This window comes from Marmota marmota, unplaced genomic scaffold, assembly GCF_001458135.2.
Source record: "Marmota marmota marmota unplaced genomic scaffold, marMar, whole genome shotgun sequence".
NCBI lineage: Eukaryota > Metazoa > Chordata > Mammalia > Rodentia > Sciuridae > Marmota > Marmota marmota.
Genome location: NW_026000283.1, coordinates 1,523,240 through 1,550,827, shown reverse-complemented (window position 1 = coordinate 1,550,827; position 27,588 = coordinate 1,523,240). Strand labels below are relative to the sequence as shown.

General features: G+C 48.5%; 1 protein-coding gene across 2 annotated transcripts in view; it reads right to left on the bottom strand.

Moving 5' to 3' along the window:
- Nucleotides 1-27,588, bottom strand: part of Elf4 (E74 like ETS transcription factor 4) — a 50,122-nt gene that overhangs the window by 12,038 nt on the left and 10,496 nt on the right. For both annotated transcript variants that reach the window (XM_015498489.2, XM_048797113.1), the window contains exon 2: nucleotides 2,364-2,641. In XM_015498489.2, coding sequence (XP_015353975.1) covers nucleotides 2,364-2,435 — 72 coding nt within the window. In that variant the 5' untranslated portion in view covers nucleotides 2,436-2,641. The remainder of the gene's footprint in view (nucleotides 1-2,363; nucleotides 2,642-27,588) is intronic.

The following is a 27,588-nucleotide window of genomic DNA, read 5'->3' as shown; positions in this document are numbered from 1 at the left end:
TCTTTGGATTTGACCACTGGGCAGTTTCCCTTGCTGGAGTAGTTTCAGAGCAGTGCTGGAGGGGAGTGTCCCAGGACAGGTTACAAAAGATATGAGGATGAACTCAGGCAGGCATCAGGTGTAGTGACTAAGGCCACAGTGTCTAGAGCTCTGCTGTCCTATATGAAAGCCACTAGCCAAGGAGGACTTTAAATGTAAATGAAAATTTTGAAAAGATTAAAAATTCACTTCTTCAAGTGCTCCATAGCCACATGTGACTAGTGACCCTATACTAGATACCACAAATACAGAACATTCCAGCATTCTTGAAAATTGTATTGGATTGTGCTGATGTAGATCCAGACTACTTAGGTCTGAAACCAGCTCTGGTACTTACTGGCAGTATGACCTTGGGAAAGTTGCCTAATATTTCTGTGTGTGAGTTTCCTCATTTATAAAATTGGGATACTCATGTTATTGATACCTTAGGGTTGTTTAAATAGATCAGCACACACAGAGCACTCAGAACAGGGCCTGGTACAGAGTAAGTTCTCCTAAGTGTTAGGTATCAGCCACTTCTAGGAGAAGAGTAATATTTTATTTCTTAACCTGGGTAGTAAGAACATATGTGTTCATTTTATAGTCTATCTATGGTTTATGCACTCTTTTGTACTCATTTCACAACCAAAATTGTTTCCTAAGAAGAATGAAAGGGTGGTAAAGAAAGTAAAAGCAGAGGGTGGAGACTATCTTGGGACTGGGAGAGAAAGGACCTAAGACGGTGGTATTCTGAAGGAAGGGGTTAGAAGGGAGTAAAGGTTTTCTTTTAGGGTTGAGGAGACCTGAAGACGTTCAAACTGAAGAAGAGGATCTGAGGATCTCGGAGGTTGGAAAGACTAGTGGGGACTAGGTGGGAGAGGGAGGGCTGGTGGGCACAGCGGGTGGGGGATAAGGAACAGGAAAAGTGATTGATGGTTTGAGGTTTTGAATAAAGCAAGAAAGAACAGATAAGGTACAGGGGTAGACATTACCCTGGGAAGGAAGAGGGATACATCATTTTGCCAGGTCAGTGAGAAGGAAATAAGAATGGGAAAGTTTTAGATAAAGGTGAGAAGGGAGGGAACTTAAAGGCATCCTTAGCTTTTGGCTTCTTTATGGACTGGAGAGACTGCTGAGGGTGGAGGTTGGGAGGGCAGAATAACCTCTGTGAAGAACAGAAACAGTTGCCAAGCACACTAGAAAGGGATGAAAGGTGGGAAGTAGCATGGAGAATCCAGTTAAGGACAGATATTTCTTCCTTTCTCATCTGATGCCTTCCACAAGACTAGGCACAGCAGAGTTCAATAAAATTGAACAACCTTGGAAAAGAAGCAACCGGATTGTGGGTGCAATGCACTCGAGGCCCATTAGAGGGCAGCCTTTGGTAGGCTGCCAGATATGGGACGGTTTTCCATCCTTGCAAGGATTTAGGATAGAGCATCAGAGTTAAGCTGGTGTGTCCTGAGAAATAATTCAGCTAGATATCCTCTTGGCAAAGAAGGGGAGATGGCAGCCAGACATGGTAGGGGACATGACTTGGCCAGGTGACACTGTGACCATACTAGGATCAAAACCTAGGGTTCCTGATTCCCCCTCTTCCATTCCTACTACCATACCTGGCTACCTCTTCTTTCTCCACTGTGTGGAAGGTGGAGATGGGGAGAGCACTGATAAGTATTCCAGGATATCATCCAGTGGGGACATCCAAGTGCATGGAAAAATGTGCCCTCTTAGCCCCAGTGCATCACAAGGTATGGAACACAAGGGACCCGAGTGCCTATCCTATCCTATTTCCAACTTCCTTCCACCAAAAGAACACATTTCCAGTTTTTCTGAATCTTCAGGTTGAGGCTGAGAAGACGGTATGGAGAGCCCATCAACTGGGTTGCAGTCATAAGTCTGCAGATGCCAGGACTTGGACTCCACCCTGCAGTTCTAGCTGGCAGTGGCCCCTCTTACTCTGTGGTTGTCCTAGCTATTTCCTTGCTGTGACACTGAAGGTGAAAGGTAGTGGCCCCAAACCCGCATGATTGTCAGTGTACACTTCATGCATTCAGTCCCTGCTGCTGACTGGCTGATAGCTCAGCTGATTGACCTAGCAGCTGCTTGGCTGGTTTGGTGGTTGTATGAGCCCCATGTGGGCAACCAGATCCCTAAATGACTGTCCAGGGATGACTGACTGGCTGTGTGAGTGAACATCTGGTGCACATGCTGACTGGCAAGCAGGCCAAGTGCCCCGAACATAGTAGGTGCTTGATGGATACTTGCGATCTGGCTCACTGGCTATCTGCCTGCCTTCCTGTCCATTCCCTTGGCTGATTGTGCTTTATTCTCTGGGGTCATACCTGGTGGATATCATCCATCCCGTTGCTTGCAAACTCAAAGATCAGGTCACTGGGTTGCAGGGTAATAGCCATACTGTTTTCTCCCAGAGCAGAGCCGACAGCGGGATTTCCCAGGCTCTCTGTAGCTGCAGCACTTTCTTGATAAAGAGATGCTGTTCAGGTACCTTGAGGTGAGAGTCTCTGCTGAGCCACAGAAGGACACGTAGAAAGTTGGAGTGAGTGGTGGCTTATGCCAAGCTCAAGGCTGCATGCTGGGCTGGGCCAACTGCAGGGGCAACCTAGGGAGAAGGGAGAGATGGAGACTCTGAGTAAGTCACCTGCCTTGAACTCTGTGGTTGGGACAGCTGGCCAACCTGAGGGTCCCTGCTGTGCCAGCACAGCACAGGAGAGGGACAGCTAAAAGAGAGGGGGAGGCAATGGGAGAAGAAGAGGGAAGAGGAAACGGCTGAGCCTCAGTGCCTGTCAGGGTCACCAGCATCTGTCCCTCTAAGTGGGGCAGAAGTGTGAAGAATCCCTGTAACTCCCTTGGTTTGGGAAAGAGTTGTGAGGGGGTGTGACAGGACATGGGAACTTGCAGGGTGCTCCTGAGGCTCAGTTTACCTTGGGAGTACAGGCCAGTTAGCTCCAAGAGGCATTCTACAGAGGAAGAAATGTCCCACTGTGCGGGGTTTTGTGGTGTCAAGGCCAGGGGTGGCCACAGACCCTGCTCTTAGGGAGAAGACTCTCAGACCTGGCTGTGTCTACAGAGCCTGGAGACAGAGGGACAGGTGGGCCACATGCCTTGCGTGCTTGTTAGCATCCCTGCCCCTCCCCCACCAGCCAGAGAGAGTGGCCTCTGTGCTGTGTGTGGGTTTGTTCTTGGTTCAACTTTGCTTTCAGTTTCAAGACTGAACTGTCACCCTGGGAACTTGTGAGGAGAGTCCTGGCTGGGGGGAGGGGCCAGCAGAACCTTCCCCAGCCTCCAGGGCCCGCTCAGGGCCCCTTTTCCAGGAAATCTCTGCTTCAGCCCACACACATCTCTCCTCATCCGAATGTCCCCATGCTCACATGGCATCTGGGCCACTTCCCCTGCCTCCACTCCTCACTGTCAGCACCCTAGCAGCTCCTCCACGCTGGGTTACACCCATGGCCACCTTCCAAAGCCCTCTCCCCACCCCCTTCAACCTCCCTCCTGACAGCCTGCTCTGCTGCTTCTCTGCCCCAGAACACTGGGGCGTCTGTACCATCCAGGTAGGAGTATGTCTTTGTGTCTTTGGCCCTTCAGGTTCATTTGGAGTGTGTGATGTTTTCACTGTGTGGATGTGCCCCAACAGCCTGATTAACCCATAAGCACCTGAAGAATTGTGACTGTGCACCATAGTCAGAATGACACTCTTAATCCCACCTCCTTGACACTCCCTGGGCAGTACCAGGGTGGCAGAACCTTGTCCTGGGTTGGAAAGAAATGAGGAACTTCAGAGAGGGGCAAGGGGGAGGAAAGGGAGGGGGACCATGGGTGACCTCCCTGATGACCGCTCTCCCTCACAGGAGACACCCATGCCTCTCCCACTTCCTTTCTGTTAGGCCACAGGGCTGGCCCCGCCCTCTCCCCACCCCTACACCTTTCCACCCACCCCAATAAAAAGCCAGAGAAGTCACTCAGCTCATTGCAACCTGTCAGTCTGAGTTTCCCTTTGGATGAATGAGAAATTGAGCCTTGGAGGTCCATCCCCAGCAGGACCTAGGGGAGGCACCTGGAAACAAGGGTCTTGTCTTGGTTCCATCCCCCATACCCTGCCCCACTCCCACCTGGCCCTGTATGTGACCAGGTCTCCCAGTATCCTGCAAGGTCTCACAGGGCCATTTATGCTTGGAAGGTCTGTCTCCCCTAGCCTAAGCGCCCCAAGGCCTGCATTCCGCAGTTCCCCACCCTCCCACAGGCCTGTCTGTCTGCCCCCAGGAAACATTCTCATACTAATCAAATGAAAGGTGATCACTTTCACCTAATCCCACTTTGTCTAAACACGAAACTCCTCTGTCTGCCCCTCCCCCAAGGTCATTCCGCTATGGCCCTTCCTTCCAGGTTGGCTTCTTGCTGGCTTCTCTTCGCAGACCAGAATTTCACTTTTGCAAGTTCACTGCATGTGTTCATCGCCTAGGGAACTCGTATGCACCTTCCTTCGTCCCCCGTTGGACAGTGGCTGCCTGTTGGTCATAGAGGAAAATTTAGCATCCTGCCCTGTGCCTGGCAACAAGTAGACACTCAGTTCGTGTTTGTGGAATGAACACAAGAGGGAGGGAACAAAAGAAAGAAATGATGAATGAATGGGACTGGCCAGTTGGCATCTGTGAGGTGTGTTTTCTGGGTGGTGTGTAACTGCGTGTACATGAAGGGCCTGTAGGTACCATGTACTTTTGTCTTACAAAAGAATGGGACAAATATGCAAACCCCGAGGTAACATTAGTATATTTTGTTTGCATTGTTACATGGCTGCACTACTGTGCTTGCTGTGGGTGTGCAAACACACAGCAGGTATACACATGTACAGGGTGTGTGCCTGTGTCCCAAGAGTGGGATTTGTGCGTGAGAGTGTCAGTAAGTCAAAGGGCTGCCCTGGTCTGGCCAGCAAAGCCACAAGCTCAGTCATCAGTTCTTCCTCCTCTGGGGACCAGTGGCCTCAACTACCTTTGTGAGAATGAGAAGCCCAGGCTATGGCTGGCTCAAAGAGGTTGTGGTGAAGATGGGGGAGGGCTAGGGTTCTGCTGGCTGAAGGGTCACTGTTACTCTGTGCTTCCCAAGAGAATAGCCTCAGAATAGGTATGGGGCCCATGGATCCCTGAGGCAAGTCCCCCACAGTGGTCCACTCTGCTGGGTCGGGAGGCAGCCAGGGCATGCCACTGGATTGGCTGAAACTCTTGGCCATCAAATACAAAGAGGAGAGATTCGAAGTAAAAGAGATTTCAGTGGCACTATTTGTGTGCCCATGTTTAAGTATCTATATTTGGATTTCACTAGTGTAGGTTCTAGTGGCCCACAGTTGTGAGGTTTTGGGAGATGGATTCTTTGGGTCTCATTCTGCTCCGGGGCCTGAAGCTAAGTTCAAGGGGTGTAGGGGGAAGAAGTAGCTGTCCTAGTCTCTTGGCCAAAGGTAAGAAACCTGCCCCCCTCCATGGAACCTTCTAGTCCAGAATGTTTCCCCCTCCCCCTTCAAAGATGTTTGAGGATTTGAAAGTGAGAGGTGGAGAGAGGCACATTTGCATGTTCACTTACTCTCCCCCAGTCCCTCAAAATAACCTCCCTCTCCCAGGAACCTGAAACCAAAAAAGCCACCACCACAGAAGGCCCGCCCTGCTGGAGGCCTGGAGAGGCCCACACTAGGGGCACCTCTCTCCAGGGTCCTTCCAAGAGCGCCTGGGATAGAGCTTCAGTGACCTACAGCATTGGACACTGCTTTGCTGGCAAGCAGCGGGGTGGGGGTGGGGGCCGGGGAATATACAGACAGGGAATTGAAGTACCAGGGAACCCTTAGTAACTGGTGGTGAATCCCTGCCACCCTGCCCCACCACTGCACAGCTCACAGCTGGCTCCACTCAAAGTCCACCCCCATGGTCTGACCTATTGGGGCTGAAAGTGAATTCTTTGTGAGACTATATGGCCCCTGGAGGCTGCTGAGTGTACAGTGCAGGAAAGAGCTAATGGCAGAGCACCCCTCTGTCCCCAGCCAGCAAATGCACCTCTAGCTCTCTGTGGTTCTGACTGCATTTCAAAACCAAAGCAAAATAGAAGTGGTGTGAGCTGCTTCTACATCACCACAACTGGGCCTCCTGCAGAGGTACAGACCCTTCCTGGGGCTGTCACTGGAACATATCAAGCAGTGTCCAGCGCCCACCCATCTGGGCCTCCCCTACAGGAAACAGCCCTGATGTAAAAGCCACGTCCACAGTCTCCATGGAGTAAGTTTAAACCTACACCCGTTGAGCTGAGCCAATGGCTCTCACAGAATTGCTGGTAACACCCGTGGCATTTTCTCACATGCCAGGAAACATGGGGGCCAGACGGTCAGCAGGGCCACAGAGCACAATTCTCCTTCTCCAGTCCCTTGTCCCCTCTGAGCCAACTCTCACTCCTGAAATACCTTGTCCTCCATGAAACCTTTCTGGAATTCTCTGGAAAGGAAGTGACAATTTCCTTCATGCAATTTCCCACTCCCTCAACACCCCTCCCCCACAACCACAAACAAAATGGAAACTACCCCAGGAACAGCTGTACCCTCTCCTTAAAAACAGCCCCTCCTCCAGCTAAGAGTCATCAAGCAGTGAATGTGCCTGCTTCACCATGTGACCAGTGGCGTGTATTTAAGAGCCACAGGACCAGAGTCAGAGATCCAGTCTGTAGTCCTGCGCAGAGTGGAATTAAGCTATCCACAGGACTCAAACTCACAATGTTAGCCCAGTTAGGACTGGGCTCCAACCAGCCAGCTAATCCCTTTCTTGAGCAAGTGCCCAATTAAGGGGCGGGGGCCATAGCAATTTTGTCAGCCCCTTCTCCTCAATTCCTTTCTTTTCACTGCCCCCTCCATTTGAGATGAAATCAGGAAGAGGGAGGGAAAAAAAGAAAGGTTTTGCAACGCTGTTGGTTGGGGTTTCTCTGTGCTTATTTACAAGAAAACCCAGTTTCCTTCTTTGCCCTTCTGCCACTGACTGATTCCAAAGTAGGCTTGTCACAACTCCAGTAATAAGGTGGGCCCTCACCATCTGGTGACTCAGAGCTCATCCTCACCTGTCCCCTTCACCCTTCCTCTGCTCTCCTCTTGGTTTTGCCTTCCAAGGCCCCAACCTGCCCAGGAGGTAATGGCAGGCCCCAGGCAAAATGATGTTCCTTCCTCATTCTCCAGGAGACCATGGCCACTCAGGATGTGTAGCACCTTTCAGACAGGGGAACAGGAGGCAAATGCTCTCCTGGCTGCATCCATATAAGCTGTACGACCCTGGAAAAGTGGCCACCTTTCTGGGCCCTGGCTTCTGTCATCCCTCAGGGAAGCGAGAACTGAGGGTAATCAGGGCTTAGCCAGTACTCCCCAGAGAGTCTCAAGTGAATGGAGAGGATGGTGGGAAAGAATTTTGAAAATTAAAAAGCACTCATTCGGAAGATGGGGTTTCAGGTGACCTCCCAGAAACACGGTGAGTGTTGGGGGTGATGACAGTCTCTCGTGTCCCCCTTGGCTCCAGAAAGACAGGGTGGAGTTGGAGGGTTATAGCTGTTAGCTGGAAAGGGGCTGACTCCTCATGTGGGTTGGGGGCCATGCAGGACAGAGTGCTCTGTCCCCTATCCCCCTTCCCCCACCCATGTCACTCCGCCCAGCCCTTTGGGTTGTGGTTATGTAGCAAGAAGAGCACTACAGAAGCCCTAATAGGAGAGGAAGGGGAGGGGGAGGGTTACTAACAAAGGGAAACTATTTCCTCAGTAGCCCTGAGAAAGCCAAATGAGCACCCCCTGGAGGTGCCTGCCAGCCACCATATCCTCATCTTCTGTGCTTCAGGGACAATGAAGAGGCAAAGGGACACTGAGCCAATGATAGGAGAATACACTTCAAGAAAAGGGACAAAGCCAAGCTACTAAATCCAGTACAATGGGTTGCCAGCTACAGCCTAGGAGGGGCCCCAGGAAGTCCCTGCAGACCAGACCCTAAGAGCATGGGCTTTCTGGCTACAAGGGCCAGCTCTGCCTTGGGACATAGTCAGGTCCTTTTCTCCTTTGCAAAATGGGGATAACCTACCTAACTCAAGGGGCTGTTGTGAAGAGCTGATGGGTTAATGCAGACAAAACTCCCTGTTTTGTCCTGAACATGTTTTTCAATTTCCAGATCTTGTTTGAGACTTTGGGGCCTTGGTTGCTCTGCTAATTTAGTATTCAGCAGGTCTTTACTTAGATGAAGAGGAAGAAAAGAAAATGGAGATGGTTGGATAAAACCAAGGCTGAGGAACCAATAGCTGTAAAATGAATGGTACAGTGAGGCGCCTGTAAATACTCAGGAGGCTGAGATAGGAGAACTGTTTGAGCCCAGAGTTCAAAACCAGTCTGGGCAACACTGGAAGAAGCTGTTTCAAGAGAGAGAGAGAGAGAGAGAGAGAGAGAGATAAATGAAATAAAATGCATGGTAGAGAAAGAAAAACAGTTTGAATATGAAGAGAAGATTAGTTGGGGAGTTGAATAAGTGGATAGGATCCAGATCCATCAAACAGTAGANTATTTTTTTTTTTAAAGAGAGAGAATTTTTTTTTTTTTTTTTTTTAAGTTTTCGGCGGACACAACATCTTCACTTTGTATGTGGTGCTGAGGATCGAACCCGGGCTGCATGCATGCCAGGCAAGTGTGCTACCGCCCAAGCCACATTCCCAGCCCTACTGCTGATTCTTAAGCAAGGGAAGGGCAATTCTTTTTTATTATTTTTATTTAGTTGTAGATAGACACAATACCTTTATTTATTTTTATGTGGTGCTGAGGATTGAACCCAGGGCCTCACACATGCAAAGCAAGCACTCTACCACTGAGCCACAACCCGAGCCCTTCTATTTTATTTCAAGACAGTATCTTACACTAAGTTGCTTCAGGCCTTGCTAAGTTGCTGAGGCTGACTTTGAACTCGTGATATTCCTGCTTCAGCCTCCTGAGCTGCTGGGATTACAAGCATGTGTCACCATGCCAGGCCAAAACCAATTCTTTAGAAAAAGCAATTTGATCTGGGTATGAGAGTGGGTCTATGAGTGTAGGAGATGGAAGGACACCAGGTGGGGCAGTTGGAACCCAGGAGGTGAATCCCCAAAGGAAAAAAATAGTAGACTATGGGGTAATATAGTATCTACAGACTCCCAAGATGGGTAGTTTATTCTTTCTAGAAAAATATTAAAAGATGTGGAGTGACTGGAGCAGGATATAGGGCAGGACAAGCAGTTCATCTTGAACATGGTGAAGTGAGGATTAGCTGTGATTATCTTGAAAAACCCAGGAGTAGTGGGGGAAAAAGAGGACCCAGGCAGCTTCCATCTTGTCTGGGGTTGAGGCTTCAGGGAAGGAATGGCCTAGACAAGTGTTCAGTGGCCACACAAACCAGCCTGGCCTGGTAAAGAGAGTACAATATAACACAGTGGCAGAGAGTTACATGTGCTGAATGGATGGTGCTTTAGAATGGTACACCCCATCCCAGCCCCCAGGAAATCCTGCTTCTTTCCATTGTTAGGGGAGGAAGAAAACAGGAACACTGACCAGAGACTAAATAAATTCATTAGTGGGCTTTTTACTTTTTAAAGAAGCTGGGATAATCTGTGACTAGGTACCAGTAGGACTTTAAGTCAGATAACTTTATGTTGAAGGGAGCATGTTCTTTGTCAGGACCCCTGCCAGAGTGTGTCCTAGAAACTGAGGCAGAAGTCCTTGCTCAGCTCTGGAACACCCAAGGGAAGGGGCCATGGTGGGGTCACTGGTGCCTGGCACTGGGTGCCCCTCCCAAATGCACTCTTCCCCTAGTTGGTTCTTCCTTCTCTCCTACCACAATATTGAAGTCCCCCCTTGACCAGAGTCCCAGGATATCAAAGTTAAAAAGGGCCTGAAAGATCCATCCCTCTTCTTATCCAACTTCCATACTGAGTCCCCTAGGGAGGGGAAGTGACCTGTTCAAGGTCACACAGCTAGTCACCATGGCTCCCTGGTGACCATTCTTTCTTCCCCTCTTCATTGTCTCCCAGCATCCTCAACAAAGCCAACCCTTTCCTCTGGCAAGAAGGGACAGCAGCCAAAGATTCAGGGCTGGCAAATAACAATGAGGCCACACATGTGCAGAACACATTTAACTTTCACAGTGACTTCCTCCCGCTGCATGCCTTTGTTCACACTGTCCCTTCAGCCTGGTATGCCCCTCCCCAAGGTCTGTGGGTCCAATTTCCACACATCCTTCAAGACTTAAAGCAAATGTTACCTTTTCAAAGCCTTACCCACCTGATATACTCTTTCCTCCTCCTCCTGACACCTTAGCTTGACTTAGACCCAAGGAGGGGTTGACAAATTGTGGTCCAGGTGCCAAGTATGGCCCAGTGTCTGTTTTTATATAGCCTAGCCTATGGGCTAAGAATGGCTTTTGTTTCTTTTTTCATTTTTAAATAATTAGGAGAAAAATCAAAACAAGCATATTTCATGACACATAAAAATGATATGAAATTCAAATTCAGTACTGGTCAATAAAGTTTTATTGGCACACAGGTATGTCTATGGCTACTTTTGCCTTATCTATAGTTGTGATAGGCTATTTGCATGAGCCACAACACCTAAAATATTTACTATCTGGTCCTTTACAAAAAACTTTGCTGTGGGGTGTGGTAGCATGTTTGTAATCCTAGTGACTCCAGAGACTGAGGCAGGAGAATCCCAACTTCAAGGCCAGACTCAACAACTTATCGAGGCCCTTAGCAACTTTGTAAAGCCCTGTCTCAAAATAAAAATAAATAAATAAAAAGGCTGTGGATGTGGCTTAGTGGCAAAGCACCCTTGGGTTCAATCCCTAGTACAAAATAAATTAAAAATTTTTGTTCATCCATGGACTGAAGGCCTTGTTCCCCTTCAATGAGAATAAATTCAAGTTTATTTCTGAGAAGAATGCCACAGAGCCGTGGAGATGGAGGTGCCTGGGGGAGGTGTGGGACACTAAATACAAACTCAGCAGGTTCTCATCAGAGTCTCAGTCCAGGATTAGGAGTCCTGACTTCTGACCCTGGGTCTGTCTGTGACGTGAACTGAGCAAGTCACTTCTGCTTTATGTGTCTTGCTTTCTTCATTTGCACAATGAGGGGGTTGGGCTGGACGATCCAAGGCCCTTTCTAGCTCTATGATCTAGACTTGCTCATCTGTCTTGTTTTGAGCAGGCCTTGTCCTGATCACTTAGTCCCTACTCCTGGAACAGGAGCTTACAGAAGGTTCCCTTGCCCAGCTGTGGTTTTTTTAAAGCTGCCCCTGCAGGGACGTCCTTCACTCCACACTCACTTGCCCCACCCTGTCCTTCCCTTCTGCTGACCTGTCCCCCTGCTCTCTGAATTCCTCTCCCTATGGCACATCTGAAAGAGCCCTCCAAAAGCCTCCATTTGGGGACAGGAGGGAGGCAGCAAAAGGACTCTTACCTCTTCTCAACCTCCTAAGACCCACAGCAGATAGGCAAGGGGGCAGGAGATAGGGCCTGCTCTCACCGCACCCCTGCTCTGCCAGAGGAAGCAGCCCCTCTCTGCCACTTCCTGTCCCAGGGGTTTCTGCAGTTTCCCCTTCAGGACCTGCTGGCCCTCCCAGCCCCACCCCTGCCCCACACAGGTCAGAGAGTGCACAGAGGGGAGGATCCCTCACAGGAAGGCTGAAAAGACAGCTGTCTACACAAGGGGATGCCCCAGCAGCAACTCCATCAACCTGCATCTGGGAGGGAGCAGGATTTACTACCTGGGAGGGAGGCACAAAGAGGTCATCTCCACACACCTTCTCCTGTCACTATAGCCTCTGGGAATTATCACAGTGGGTTTGGCCTTAAAGAACTGGATAAAGACCAGTGCCTAGTAGGGACTAGTCTAAAGTGGCTTCAGATGGACAGATTGAAGCAAGAAGGGCCTGAATGAGGAGTTAATTCAGATGGGCAGGTGATACTGAAACCAATGTCACTTCATTATTTTGCAGAGGATTTGCCCCTAGCACCAATGGACAGAGACAACAATGGAGAACAAAATACTAGTCTCATGTAGGTCAAGGGTCATGGCCTTTCTGGGTAAAGAAGCAAAGTACTCTCACATTCTGTAATGGCTGCTGATTTGGCGTGGTGAGTTATACTTAAGTACCACCCAGGTATCCTTGCAAGGTGGGGCTCTTACTAGTAGGGCTGGGTACCTGAGAGAGATCTTGAAGACATATATGACCTGTTCAGTGAGACCTTCTCAAGGCCATGGGTCAGGACAGCAATAGCAGCCCAATGTCCTGGACCTCTGCCCAGTTGCCAGTCCTCCCAGGGACAGGCCAGAACTGCATAATGATGGTTCTAGAAGCCTTGATGCCTGAGATGAGAGCTTAATGATAGATGAACACAGCCACCTTATTCCCACGTTATTCCCCACATGGTGATTAAGTATTCCATCAGGTTCAAACTGCAGTGAAAGAAACGCAGGGGACTCCTAAGTGAGCTGGTTCTAGATGGGCCAGCAAAAAATGGATGAGGAGATGATCCTGATACCTCTCTTGGCTCTTGGGGTGTTGTCTTCTTGTAACTTTGGCCAAGGGCCTTTCCCAGCAGGCTTTCTGTCAGGAGACCAAGGTCCCACTTTTTATTCTCCAAGCTCCCCAAAGAAACCAGCCTTCCCCCAAGAAGGGGGCCTCACTGTCCCCGAGGGGAGGGCCTACTTCTCTACCCCAGCAAAGTGGAGTGAATACTGTTTCACAGCTGGTATGGGGGACACCAAGGAAGCCTCAGAGACAACATCTGGATGTGCACCTGGGTTCCTGCCAGCCCCTCCCTACATCATCAGTGTAAACCCAGGGCTGGGGTTTGGTTACAAGCCGACTCAAAGCTGTTGGCACGTGTTTGTATAGCACATTGAGCCTGGGTGGAGGGGGTGGAAACACTTGAGGTTGGTGTCAGCACAGGGTGAGCACTTGCAGGGTTGGCACCAGAGCAAATGCTGGGCCCAAAGTGGTGGGTGTGGCCACTATGGCCTAAGCCATGGCCTGTTGGAGGAGGGGCAGAGGGCCGTGGGTTCTTATTTAAATGTGGATGGGATTTTCTCCTACACCATCTGATAGCACTTCAAGTTGCTCCCCCTGCTTCTGGGGAAGGGAGCCAAACAGTAAAAATTAGAGGGTGACAGGATGAGGCTCAGGGAAGGTGGCAGGGGTTTAAAGTTCTGGGGTATAGGCTGTGGGGTTGGTATTATGCCCTATAGATATATTATTTCCTTTCTTTGTTTTTCTTCTTTACAGTACTGGGGGTTGAACCCAGGGAAACTCTACCACTGAGCCACATCCCCAGGTCCCCCCTTTCAAACACATTTTTCAGACAAGGTTTTACTAAGTTGCCCAGGCTGGCCTCGAATGTGCCATGCTTCTTCCTCAGCCTCCTAAGTAGCTGGGATTACAGGGGATTACAGGTGTGCATCACTACACCCTGCTCTCCATTCTTTTTTTTTTTTTGAAACCAGTAGTGGAGATTGAACCTAGAGGTGCTCCGAGCCACATTCCTAGCCCTTTTTACTTTTCATTTTGAGACAATGTCTTGCTAAATTGCTGAGGTTTGCCTCCAACTTTCAATCCTCCTGTCTCAGCCTTCTGAGTTGCTGGGATTACACACATGCACCACAGCACCTGGCCTTCTTTCATTCTTACAAAGTAGCTATCAAGTGGCAGAACTGGAATTTGAACCCAGGTTTATTTCCAACAACTACATACTCTGTGAACTATGTTTCCAGCAAAATCTATTTTGGCAATAATTCTGTTTTAACAGTTCCATTTTAAAAACAGCAGAAGGAAAGCTCAGAAGAGATTAGGCAACATGACCAAGGTCACATAGCCTGTCAGGAATGGATGCAGAACTCAAACCCAGGCTTTGGTGGCCTTGATCTCAAAGTCCCTGCTTTTCCCTCTGCCTATGCTGGAGATCATCTGCTGCGATCACTAGCACAAGGCTTGCTCAGGATACTCAAATCCGAAGGCTCAGGGCCCCTGTGAGGCTTCTTCAACAGAAGCTTCTCAGATTCTGTGCCCCTTGAAGCCTCAAGCTCAAGCAGAGCTCAGCTTCATAAGTGGATCCTAACTTCCTGAACCAAAATAGTGACAATTTGATTCCATAGTCAGCTGTGGAGGACAGCTTCTAGCTCTGCTGATAGGGAGGCTGACTTTACTCCTGTACCCCAGGGAACTACTATTTCCAGAAAGTTCCCAGCTCTATATCTGGAGTCACCATGGCATAGTCCCTGCCCCATAAATACACAGTTACTTGCCACTTACACATAATGTAAGTCTTGGTCTTATCTTGGGGTGTTGGTTCACATGTTTATTCAAATATTTATGGAAAGCCAGACCTGAGTACCTCATATGTGCCAGGCCCATGGTCAGGGGCTTGATCATAGGTCCACCCTATTCTTCTAATAAAGCTGGGGTGGGTTTGTTTTGGGTTTTGGGGGGGTTCCTTTCTCTTGGTACTGAGGGTTAAACCTAAGGCCTTGGACATTCTAGGCAAGCATTGAGCTACACCCCCAGTCTTTTTATTTTGAGACAGGGTCTCGCTGTTACCCAGACTATGCTCCAAGTTTCACTCTCCTGCCTCGGCCTCTTGAGTTGATGGGATTACAGGCATGCACCACTGTGCCTGGCCAGAGCCCTATTTCACATGCTCCTGAAAGATATTTTTTAAAACTGAGGCCTGCCAGGCACTGTGGTACACACCTGTAATTCCAGCCATTCAGGAGGCTGACACAGGAGGATTGCAAGTTCAAAGCCAGCCTCAGCAACTTAGTGAGGCCTTCTCTCGAAATAAAAAATAAAAAGGGCTGGGGATGTGGCTCAGTAGTTAAGCACTCCTGGGTTCAATCTCTGGTACCAAAAAATAAATAATAATAATAATAATAATAATAATAATAATAATAATAAAACGAGGCCCAGAGAATGGTCATCTAAGGCCACAGGCAAGTGGAAGACTTCTGATATATGACCCTGAGGCTCCTTCCTTCTGCCAGCTCCTCTGTTGCCAGCTCCTCTGTGGCCCTTAGCAAGGTTAAGTGCAGGTTCAGTGAGTGTGTCTAAGGGAAGGCGAGGGATGGAGGGGGCAGACCTCCTGCATCAGGGAGAGTGGTGGGAAACACTCCAGAGCAGCAGCTTGAATTTGAGGTCTGCTGTTCACAGGCTGAGTCCCTGCCTCTTTCTGGATCTTGGTTTCCCTATCCATAAAGTGCAGCAGATGAGTTTGTGATCCTTTGCTAAAGGCTCCGCCAGCTCTGACCCTCTGAGATTCTAATTAGAAGGTCCCCCGCAAGCAGAGCAGAATGGAGCGTCAGCCATGTGGCTGCAGGAGTCCTTTGACATAATTGACACGATTCCGTGTTCCAATCAATGTTCCTCACTCACAGAGATGACAATGATTTTCTTGTGTTGGTCAAATTCTCTCAGTTCTTCTGCTAAGTCTCTTCATGGGGGGGGGGGAGGTAGCTTGGTTCTGATTTTCCCCTTCCCCCTGATAGTGCTAGGTGGTAGAGCAACCCATAACAGAGGCCCATTGATCATGTCCTTTTGAGATGTCAGGAACCAGGTTCTTGGCCTGGCGCCCAGGCAGGCAGCCCCACCTTGTGCTGAGCTTGCCTTCATGGTGGAGGGAATGATTGCTTATGGCCACTGGTCTAGCCCCCGCTGGACAGGATGTTTCCACATCAAGCCCCACTTCCTGCAGCTAGGCCTGGGCTCCGGTTTCCCCCCTCTCCTACCATCTGGTTGCCTGCCCTCTGCCCCCTCCCCTCGCTGGGTGTTTACAGGCTGCCTTATCAGCCTGGGGAATCTGGGCCTCACCCAGCAGGCGCCCCGCCTGCCCAGCCTAGACAGCCTGCTCAGTGCCCTACCTGCACTTTCGTCACTATAGGCACCCACAGCCAGGAGCCCCCTGGCAGGCAAGGGGTGTGGATCAAAGCCTGCTGTTTGGCACAATCCCTCAGTGCCTGGGGCCCTGCCTGCTAGAGAGAAACCGGAATATTCATAGTGCTTTACCCAGCCTGCCCAAGCTGGAGAGGGCATGAGATCTTTTTAAATTGTCATCTTCTTTATCTGCAGGCTAGAGAGAAGAATGAGATGCCTGGATTGCTAGCGAGGCTAACCTTGGCCCAGAGTGCCTTGCTGGTCCTTCTGTCCTTAGTCCCAAGAGATGAGGGAAAGCAGCACCAGGTTAGAAGGTTCTGACGGTCCAAGCAGATTTTTCAAACTGAAGAGCACTAGTAAACTCTAGGCTAAAGGGAGGGTTGAATGAGGGGCTGCAGGCTGAATGTGATGGACAAGGTGAGGCTAAGAAATCCTCAGGCACAATCTTGGCCAATACACACCCAGATTTCAGAGCCTCATAGGTCCCAAACTTTCTATCCCAACCCTGGAATCTGCTCACCTGCCTAAATGCTGGGATGAGGGCAGAGCTAACCACTGAGAAAATCCAAAGACTTTCTCTCAGGGGCTGGGGCTGTAGCTTAGTGGTAGAGCACTTACCTCGCACAAATGAGGCACTAGGTTTGATCCTCAGCACCACATATAAATAAATAAATAAATAAATAAATAAAAGATTGAAAAAAATAATTAAAAAGTGTGTCCTAGAATGTAAGGGCCTAGATTTTCCTCTCAAATATGTTTGAACCAAGGAAGACAGGGTTCAAGAACCAGGGAATGCCAGGCAAATGAAGATGCTGCAGGTGGTGGATTTCCCTTCTAGCACTTGGGCAAAAATCCTGAAAGTTCAAGACCTCATGTGCCCATAGGCAGACCCACAGGGACAGGGCCTGCTTGCTAAATCTGACCAAGCCCCAGACGAGGGATCAAAGCCACAGTCCAAACCCCACTCATCCTCCAGGCATTTCCATTATGTTCACTGATAAATCATTTAAAATATTGGGGCCAGGCATGGTGGTGTAGGTCTGTAAACCCAGCAACTCAGGAGGCTGAGGCAGGAGTATTGCAAGTTGAAAGTCAGCCTCAGCAACTTAGTGAGGCCCTAAAAAACTTAGCAAGACCTGTCTTAAAATAAAAAAAAATTAAAAGGACTTGGAATGTGGCCCAGTGGTTAAGTGCCCCTGGGTTCAATTCCTGGTACCAAAATAAATAAATAAGTACATAATAAAAAATAAAATATATTTGAGGCAGTAGATTGCAACATTCACACTTAAGATCAAATGCTACACTTCAAAGAAATGTGATGACACTATGTTCTTCTAGGTCTCTAGAATATAATTCAATAGTTTGGGTCACTTGGATGGGAAAGTTTAGGAAAACTCTGCTAAGGCAACTTTGCCATTAATGGGCAATGTAAACCACAGGCATGCCATGTCACATGGCTCTCATAGCCTCAGTCTCAGGCCCAACCACTGGAGATTTCATGTTATCTAGAGCTCCTTACAGGCTTTACTGACCCTAGTGGCTGTCCAGCTCCACAGTTCTTCACTCTATCAAAACTTTCAGGTCACTGTCTCATCCCCCCAGGAACAGAATTTCCTACCATTCAGAAAAATCAAAAGCCATTTAGTGTTAATGTGTTAATAGCTGACATTGGGTTAAAATGTCATCTCTCTCTCCTTAACACATTTTTCTTCTTTCTTTTTAAGAGATGGGTTTTCATTCTGTTACCCAGGCCAGTCTCTAATTCCTGAACTCCTGTGATGGAGTGATTCTCTGGTCTCAGCCTCCAAGTAGCTGGGACAACTATAGTCTGGATGTGACAGACGAGGTGAGGCTAAGAAATCCTGGGGCACAATCTTGGCCAATACACACCCAGATTTCAGAGCCTCACAGGTCCCAAACTCTCCCCCAATCAGCTCACATTTTCATTTTGAAAGACTATATAGCATAACCATGCTTTTACCTAAGGAAGGCTCCAGGGCAAGCAGTGGGGTCAACCAGTATGTAGGAAAGCTAGAAGGTACTCCTTGGTGGTGCTGTCACCAGTCACACAATATGCCATGGAACAAGCCATCCTTCATCAAGGAGGGAATGAGTAAAGCTCACTATGCCTGTGGCCTCTGTTAGAAAGATACAGGGAGTAAATGTGAATGCCCTTGGGAAATATAAAACCTAGGCCTAAACCAGGCATAGTGGCGTATGCTTGTAATCCCAGTGACTGGGGAGGCTGAGGCAGAATTTCTAATTTGAGGCCAGCCTCAGCAACTCAGTGAAGCCCTAAGCAATTTAGTGAGACCCTGTCTGAAAACAAAACCAAAAAAAGTTTTTAAAAAGGGCTGGGAATGTAGCTCAGTGATAAAGTGCCCCTGGGTTAAATCGCCAGTACCAAAATAAATAATAAAAATAAAATCTAGGCCTGGTGCAACACAAGGCCCACTTGATTGGGAGCAAGAAAGATCAAGTTCCAATCCTAGCCCTGCCTCCACTTAACTCCTCCCTCAGTCTTGGAGCTGGTTCCAACTTTTACTCCAGGACATGCATTCAGATCTGTGGCTGTGACCACACCAGCCAGACTCTGCAGAGCTGTAGAGTCCAAACTCATCTGCTCAGTTTCCAAAGGTCCTTCAGAGTGTGACTCCACCCTACCTACTCAGCCCTGTTTCCCATGATTTCCCAACTCAAGCTGGGCTTCAAGCCCAGTGGTCTCCTCATGGTCCCCTGGGGGAACATTCCAGCCTCTTTCACGGAGTTTCTCAGGCCTGTCATACCCTTGCTGCTCCTTTTGGCTAATCAAACAGTACCCATCCAGCAAGGTCCTGACCAAGTCCATCAAATTCACGGAGCAGGTTATGCCCTGGTGACTACAGCCCACATCCATGGAGCCCTCTTCTTTGAACTCCCATAACCTTTAAGTTCTATTGCAAGCTCTCTTAAGCCCACATGGTCTTGAATTGCTCTTTATTTCATATGAACCTCTCATTTCCCCAACAGGTGGTCATAGAATTATGGGGTCAAGGCCTGTTTCATCTTCCGATGCTAACACAGGTCTAAGTATTCATGAATTAAGTCCTTAGTATCAACCCACAGATACTAATAGATTTTAGGGCTACAGTTTAGCAGGGGGGATGGTATAGTCAGGGGATAAAGGTTTCTAGGGCTCCATTACTTTTTCTCTCTTACTCTAAGCCTCTGCTAGGGGCAACGTGTCTGAGCTAGAATCACTCATTCCAAGTTGCACTGGAAGGGAGTTGATGATCATCAAAGGATTTCCTTTTGTAAACCATAGTGCTTCTACCCTGGGAATATTGGGTGCTGGTCTGAGTCATTAAACTCTCAGGAAAAGACTTCATGATACTGGATCAGGTTTATAAGCTAAAATGATTCTAGAGAGTAGGATGTAAGGAGAACTGTATGAGGACAAATTGTTGTTTTAAGAGGACTTTTGTTCACACCTATAACTGTAGGGATACAGGAGGCTGAGGCAAGAAGATCACAAGTTCAAGGCTAGCCCTAGCAATTTAGTGAGTCTCTGTCTCAAAATAAAAAAATAAAAAGGGCTGGAGATGTGGCTCAGTGGTTGAGTGTCTCTGGGTTCAATCCCTGGTACCAAAAAAAAAAAAAAAAGCTGAAACTAACTTTGAGAAAGAACAAAGTTGGGCTGGGCATAATGGTACACAGTTGTAATCCCAGCAACCTGTAATCCTAGCAACTCAGCAGGCTAAGGCAGGAGGATCCCAAGTCCAGGATCAGTTTCAGTAATTTAGTGAGGCCTAAGCAAGTTAGAGAGACCCTGTCTCTCTAAAATAAAAAAATAAAAAGGGCTGGGGATGTGGCTCAATGTTTAAGCACTCCTGGGTTCAAACCCCAGTTAAAAAAAAAAAAAACAGAAAACAAAGTTGAAGGGCTAATACTACCTGACTCCAAGAATGATTATAAAACTACAGTAATCAAAGTAGTTGGTACTAGCATAAACATAACCAAATAGATCACTCAGTAGAACAGAATGTGGACTTCGGAAATAAGCCCACCTACACAAAAACAATAGAAATAGATTGACAATAGCTTTTTCAATGATGGTGCTAGAATAAATGGTTATCTATATGTAAAAAAGAGAAAAAATTAAATTTGGATTCATATCTTTTACCATACAGAAAAAATAACTCAAAATGGATCACCAAAGCTTGGGTGTGGTGCCACGTGATTTTAATCCCTGTGATTTGGGAGGCCAAGGAAGGAGGATTGCAAGTTCAAGATCAGGCTCAGCAACTTAGTAAAACCCTGTCTGAAAATTTAAAAATAAATAAAAATGCAAAAGATTTGTACAGACGCTTTGCTAAAGAAGATAAATGGATGACAAATAAGTACATGACAAAATGTTTGCCTATATTCCTAGTGACTCAGGAGGTTGAGGCAGGAGGTTTGAAAGTTTGAGGCCAGCCTCAGCAACTTAACAAGACCCTGAGCAACTTAGCAAGACCTTGTTTCTAAATAAAAATGGCTAGGGATGTAGTTCAGCGGTAAGGTACCCCTGGATTCAATCTCCAGTACCAAAAGAAAAAGAAAACCAAAAAATGTTCAACATCAACAGTCATTAGGGAAATGCAAATTAAAGCTACTGCATACTTATCAGAATGGCTAAAAATAAAAAGGCCACCCATACCCAGTGTTGGTGAGGATGAAGAACAGAACAATTGGGAACTTCCATCTCCTGCTGTTGGGAAAGTAGAGTGGTACAGCTGGATAACAAGAACAACTGGATAGTTTCTTAGAAAGTTGAACCTTCACTAATGTATGATCTAGTTTTTCTACTCCTAGGTTATTATCCAAGAGCAAAAAAAAAAAAAAATACAGCCATAAGAAAGATTTGGACACAGATGTTCATAGCAACTTTGTTTGTAAGAGCTAAAAACTGGAAGAAAAAAAAAAAACCTACCAACTGTCCATCAGCTGATGAATGGATAAACAATGTATGCTCTAGCCATACAATGGAATGCTACTTTGCAATAAAAAGGAATGAAATACTGATATACACAAGAGGAATGAATCTTAAAATAAATATGCAGAGTGAGAGAAGCCAGAACAAAAAAGACTACATGCTATATGATTCCAATTATATAAAACTTTAGAAAATGCAGAGTAATCTATAGTGACAGAAAACAGAGCCATGGTTGCCTCAGGATGGGAGGGGGAAATCACAAGGGGCACAGGGAAACTTTCCAGGACTGATGTATGTGTTTGCTGTCTTGATTGTGGTGATGGTTTCACGGGTATATACACATGTCAAATATTATCAAATTGTACACTTGGAAATATGTACAGTTTATTGTATGTCAATATGACTTCAATAAAGCTGTTGAATTAAAAGAAAGAAGGCTGGCTATGTAGCCCAGTGGTAGTGTGTTTGCCTAGCATGCAAGAGGCCCTGGGTTCCATCCCTAGCACCACTAAATAAACAGAATAGAATGAAATGAAATAAAATAAAATGAAATAAAAAGGACCCCAGGTTGGACAAAATAACAGCCACCATGACAACCCTTCTTATATGATTTTATGATATGACATTGCCATGCCAACTTTACAATGTAATATCACTCTGTAACAGCAGACAAGACAAAAGAAGCAAGAATTCCTATGCTCTCTTAGAAAACACATTCCTTGGTGTAACCAATATAGTCTGATTCTGAACCTTGGGACTTATCGAGTGTGCTGATTGTCATGGGCTTATGGCATTTTATCTCTTGCTCACTCCCATGCCAGTGTTATCATCTCATGGAGGCTGGAATGCCAGCAGAACCCAGCCAATGGTCCCCCTTTCCTCTTTTGAAAGGCCATCTTCTCTCTAGCCTCCAGGAAGCCTTCCCCAAAGCAGCAGGGGAAGAAGACTGATCTTTCGCTAGACAAGCCTCGGGATGGATCATCACTCAGTCTACAAACAGTATGTGCCACAGGCCGGTTGGCACACTGGCTCCCACCTGCTATGGGGCTAAGTACGCGTGTGCCACTACTGTTCTAGAACGGGGTTTAGAGCCTTCTAGCAGGGAATTGGGCCTGTTGCATTTTTTTCAGAATCAGTGTGGTGTCGACAAAGTGATCACCAAGTGAGACAGGTGTTTTCTGTGCATGGATTCTCACAGATTCAGCAAAGCTGAACTAGCCTCTGTTATCCTCAGGGGACATTATGAGAGAAAGACAAATTATCTCTTCAGTCTACATGTACTAAGTACCTCCTTGTTATCAGGTCATCAGGAATGGGGAGGTTAAGACTAATTGCCCACTGTCTATTCCCCAAGGCCTAGCTGTCCTAACCTAATGGGTGGGATGGAAGGACTCAGTGGAATACTCTGCTCAGGGGTGGTCCATGTGCAGTCTAGTTGATCCTGGCCTCCTGTCCCTGCAAGCAATCACAGGCTCCTCAAGCAAACACAAGCTGGTTGATAGTAGGTGGAACCTCCAAGTTACCTTCTGAAAGGTCTTTAGAAAATGGGAATGGCCTCGAGCCCCCAAGGGTGCTTCTGGGCAAGGGCAGTGTGCCAGCCCCAACCCAAGGCCTCCAGGAACTGGCATAGAAGGCAACCATCATCCATGTGAGGGAAAGGGGTCAGCCAGCTGGCTCCCAGAATTCAACACTCAGGAGGGCAATTACAACAAACTGATGACTGCAAAATTGTCCCCAGGGGTAAAACATTAGGCCTTCTCTTGAAGGAGCTAACATCCCCTGATTTCTGCAGTGAATGATACTCAAGATGAAAATGGTGAAGGAAGAAAGATGGCAATGTTAACACAAATATGGAAGACTTTGAGTTTCACTCTTCACTATAGCACTGCCTACCACTCACAAAGATTACACACACACACACACACACACACACACACCTGCTTTCACATCCCCTCCTTATTCTGTATAATGGCAGACTTAACAAAAAGCAGAAAAATGGGGCTGGGGCTGGGGCGGAGTAGTAGAGCACTTGCCGCACATGTGTGAGGCACTGAGTTGGATCCTCAGCACCACATAAAAATAAATAAATGAAGATATTGTGTCCATCTACAACTGAAAAAAAAAGCAGAAAAACGTGGAAAATCTCCCTGTTGGTTTCAGGAATGGGCGTGGTGTACCCTGCCAGCACTGTCAGAGAGGTGGTTGATTCCAGGAGCCTGGCAAAGTCAAGTGTGTGTAGAGGGGAAATGATAACGACAACAACAATATTAGCCACAGGAAATGATAATAACAGCACAGAATATTTACTGGGTGGTTTACTATGTGCCAGGCACTATGCTGAGTGCTTCACATGCATTTATCTCCTTTAATCCTCACTCTGACCCTGTGAAGTTGGCCCTGAGTCCCAGAGAAGTTAAGTAACTAGCTCACAGTCACACAGCCAGTAAGTGGCAGACCTGGGATATACCTGTGTTCTTTCTCCTCTAGACAATAATGCTTCTGGAGAAGAATATTGGGTCAAACTAGAAGGGGCAGGCTGCTTCAGGAAAGGCAGATGGACAGAGAGGCAGGAAGTGACAATGCTGGGATGACAAAATGGCCCATCTAGAAAGTGGTAACCCACCACAAAGCTTGCTTAACCTAGGCAAGCTGCTTAACCTCTTGTTTCTTGCTGGCTTCTTTGAAACATATTCCAGCACTTTCCCTTGCAGACCCTCCTGTGTGAAACACCCTTCCCTGCTGCCTGAGCCTCCTCCTCGCCCCAGGAGCAGACTGGGATCTCTTTGCCAAGAAACTCACTGTAGGACACAATCTCCCAGCCCAGAAGTCAGGGCCCCTTCAGTGTTTGAAATGTGCTGGGGAGGGGGCAAAGCAAGAGGGTACTGAGAGGAAAAATAATGAATGTGGGTGTGGGGGTATGTCCGGGTGTTTTTATCTAATTAAACACAACAAGATCCAAGGCCCCCTTTACACCCAGCCAGGGAAGACACAAAAGCAGCAGAACAAATATGTAGCTAATCCTTGGTGGTCTGGACCCTTCAGTTCCCAGGTGGCTGTGTGGGGAGAGGGGCAATTATGAAAATCTCTGTCCTCCACTTGAACCTCTGGGCTTCCAGAGAAATCTCAAAACCCTGGCGAAAGGTAGGACCCGACCAGCCTGTCTGTGGTGAACACTTGTGGCATGTCACTTCAGTGTCCCCTACCTCTTTCCTCTCTCCCTACCCCCCAGGGCCTGTGTGTGTTGCGGGGTGGTGGGGATCAGAATGAAATCCCCTCAGCTTGGGTGGCAGGAAAGCCTGGCCACCCTTTGTGTTGTATCAATACACACTGGGCTCACTGTCTGGGCAGACCACTTTGTATCTCCTAAAGTGGAGATCAGAGTTTGCACCAAGCCACCCACACTCGCTGACCTGGTCTTTTATGTGACATGCATTTACTAAACAATTATCCAGGCTCTGAAGGTCAGTCGGTGGCCAGGGAATAGAGAGAAAGGCGTCTTTTCTCCCTTTTCTGCTGAGCCAAGTCTCCCCCTCGCTGCCCCGCCCCCTTCAAGGTCTAGCTCATGCCCGCATCCCTCACAAAGCCTTCCCTCCCTCCTCCAGCTGCTGCTGACCTCAGAGTCCTGGCCGTGCTGGCCTCTGCTCCAAGGAGCACAATTAGCACCTGACCAGCCACTGGCCTGGCTGCTTGTCCTCGCCTCTGATTGTTTCAGTGTCTTAGTCATCTCTACCCTGCCACCTCCTTCCCTTCACTCCCCACAGCTCCTAGCACAGGTTGGGCACACAGTAGGTGTTAATAAAGGTCTGTTGAATTGAAACTCAGCAGCCCCTATGAGGTCAGAACCCTCATAAGCACCCCGACCAGCAGTTTCTTGGCAACCAGCACTGGGGCCCGAGCTACAGGGCATTAGCAGCTCGGCCGCTATTACAGGGCACACAAGGCTCAGCGGTCAGAGATTTGCAGGCAGGTTGGTGTTGATGAGAAAAGCCCCTGACCCCTAGGAAAGCGCCCATGGGATTCTGGGTACCTCGCATGACTTTCCTCTCTCCCCTGCAGAACTAGTTTTCAGTTTGTGAACCACAGAGGGAATAAATTGGCAGTGAAGCCAGAAACCTCTTTGCAGCTTAGAAACCCAGGAGTGATAACCAAGGCCAGGTTGGGGTCAGGCCCAGGCTGAAGAGAGAAGGCTACCCAAGGCCCTTCCTAACTTAGCAGAGGACACCAGAAAGACACAGGAGGCATATCAGGCACGAGTCCTGCCACTTGGGAGAATTTTGTGGGTGTTTGAGAGTGGTCCCAAGTGATGCCATCCTGCCCTGACAACCAGCAAATCACTTCCTCAGTGCTTACCACCTACAGTGCATCCAAGGACCAGACCTCCTTCACCCAAACCTTCAGGCAGGCTTGGGGAGCAGGCAGGATCCAGACCAGCCAGGGTCTCCAGACAAGGAGAAGCTTCCAAGTCTGGGGTGCCTGACTCAGGGGTTCAAGCCTGGCTTATCTAATATCCCAGTCCCCCCTTCCCACACCCCCACCACCACCCTAGTCCACATAGGAAGATACACACAGTCCTGGAAGGCAGGAGGTGTCTCCATATTTTCCTCACTGCCCAGTACTGGGACCTACTCCTGGCAAATATTTGCTGAGTTGAATCTGAGTTTTAGGCACTACATTAGAAAATATCATAATGCCAGTTCATGCCTCCTGTGTGCCACACACTGTTCTAATAAGTAACTTCTATGTTTTAACACATTTGGTCCTTATCACAACCTTACAAGATAGGTCTCATTTGCCATATAAGGAAACTGAGGCATAGGATTGACTGGGAGCACACATGGAGTAAGTGACAAAGCTGGGGTTTCAACCCACCCAGACAGGCTGGCTCTAGAGGTAGAGGTAAAATGAGAAAACTGGGTGTGGTGCTGGGAGGGAGAAAACCCAGGACAGACTCAGGAGCAGTTTCCCTGGAAAAGCAATACCCTCAGCTGGTAGCTGGCTGGGCCTTCGTGGGACAAAAGCCCTGAGTTTTGCAGAATTAGGGGCATTTTGAACATGCTATCTGTCAGGTCCATGGCAGAAGGACCAGAACACCCTCATTTTTAGATCACAGTAAATGGCAGAGGAGATGGAAGCCACTGTGCCACCACTTAGGACCAGGTGAGGGAAGGTGGGTGGATTTGGGGCCCCCAGCTTGTCCAGGGGTGGGCGCCAGTTCCTGAGTAACCACCGAGCAAACACAGCGCAGCAGAGGGAGGAATGCCAGACATAGTTGCAAACAAGCCACTCCTTCGGCTCCCAGCAAGAGGCTGGGTGAGGGTGGCAACGTGGAGCCTGTTTCATGGTCCCCTGCAAGAAGAGGTTCTAGGCTTTGAACCCAGCCCCTGAGACAACCGCATGCAAGGCAGCAGTTGTCCACACCATCTTCCAGGATCTCCCTGATCATCCTCATTACTTCAGATAACTCCTGCTAGACGGTTTCTGCATTGGGTGCGCTGAATTAATGGGTGAGGAAGCACTTTATAACTAGGAAAACCCTGTGTAACCGACTGCAAGGAGGGATTGGCATTCTTACAGGGCATACGTATTCCCTGGGCATTTTCAGTGCCAAAGTGCCCTGTCCCTCCAAAGGGGAGAGTGAGCATAGGTTCCCTTCACCTCTCCCCAACCTGGCATTGAGGCCAGGGGTCAGTGCACAGGGGTTGAGTCCCCAATGGGCGTGCCCACCAGCTGTTGGGGCCAGCAGTGGTGGCTCAGGCCCTGGGATGGTGACCTCACTTCCGTTCCTACCTCCCCACCTCCCTAGCACTCCTCCCATTTGAGGCCCCACCAGGCCAAAATCGAGAAGTCCAAGGTTAACTGTTCCTCCCCACTTTAAGAGCTAATTAAAATGATTAGCCACAATGAACTGTCAAACATTAACCAGAAGAAGCTGCAGGACCAGACAGGCCTCTATCTCGGGCAGAGGGATGAGGGACAGGAATCAAAGGGCCATCAAATCCCTCAGCTGGGGTGTGGTGTTGCTGGGGGCACCCTGGAGAACTTCTCTGAGCCAAGGTGCCAAGGGGTCAGGAGGTGGCTCTGGTCAGGAAGCCTATGTGGCAGGCACAGTCACGAGGAAAGGATAACAGGGTTAAGGTGCCATGGAGGGGCCAGGAATTCACAAAGTCGCTGCCAACCCAGAAGTCCCCCAAACCTCCAAAGCAAGGCTCTGGCGTCAGGGGACTCTTCGCCCTGCGTCTGCAGAGTTCCCTTGGTGGTAGCAGGGGAGGGAACAGATAGGCGGGAGAAGCTGGGAGAGCGGGAACGCAGGAGCGGGAAGGCTGGCGTCTGGCTCACACGGAAACTCCAGCCTCTGCCAAGAGGTCTCTATTTTGGCGATTCAATACTCCAAGTCATAGGTTTATGTGCGTGCATGTGTGTGACCCTAAAGCACCTGGCCCCAGGAGCTCTAAGGGCCGGCTCAATCTATCTAGCAGCCCCGCCACAGTCCACCAACATCCTGCCCTCGGGCGTTGGACTTTTGGGGGCCCCCAGCTATCACAAACGGCCCTATCACGGAACTAGGTGGAGCGGGCCTCAGGAAAACTGGCCCCCGACCCGACTCAGGAAATCGATTCCATTTCTACTCCAGTATCAGGAGCCCGGGTTCCCCACCATGCACG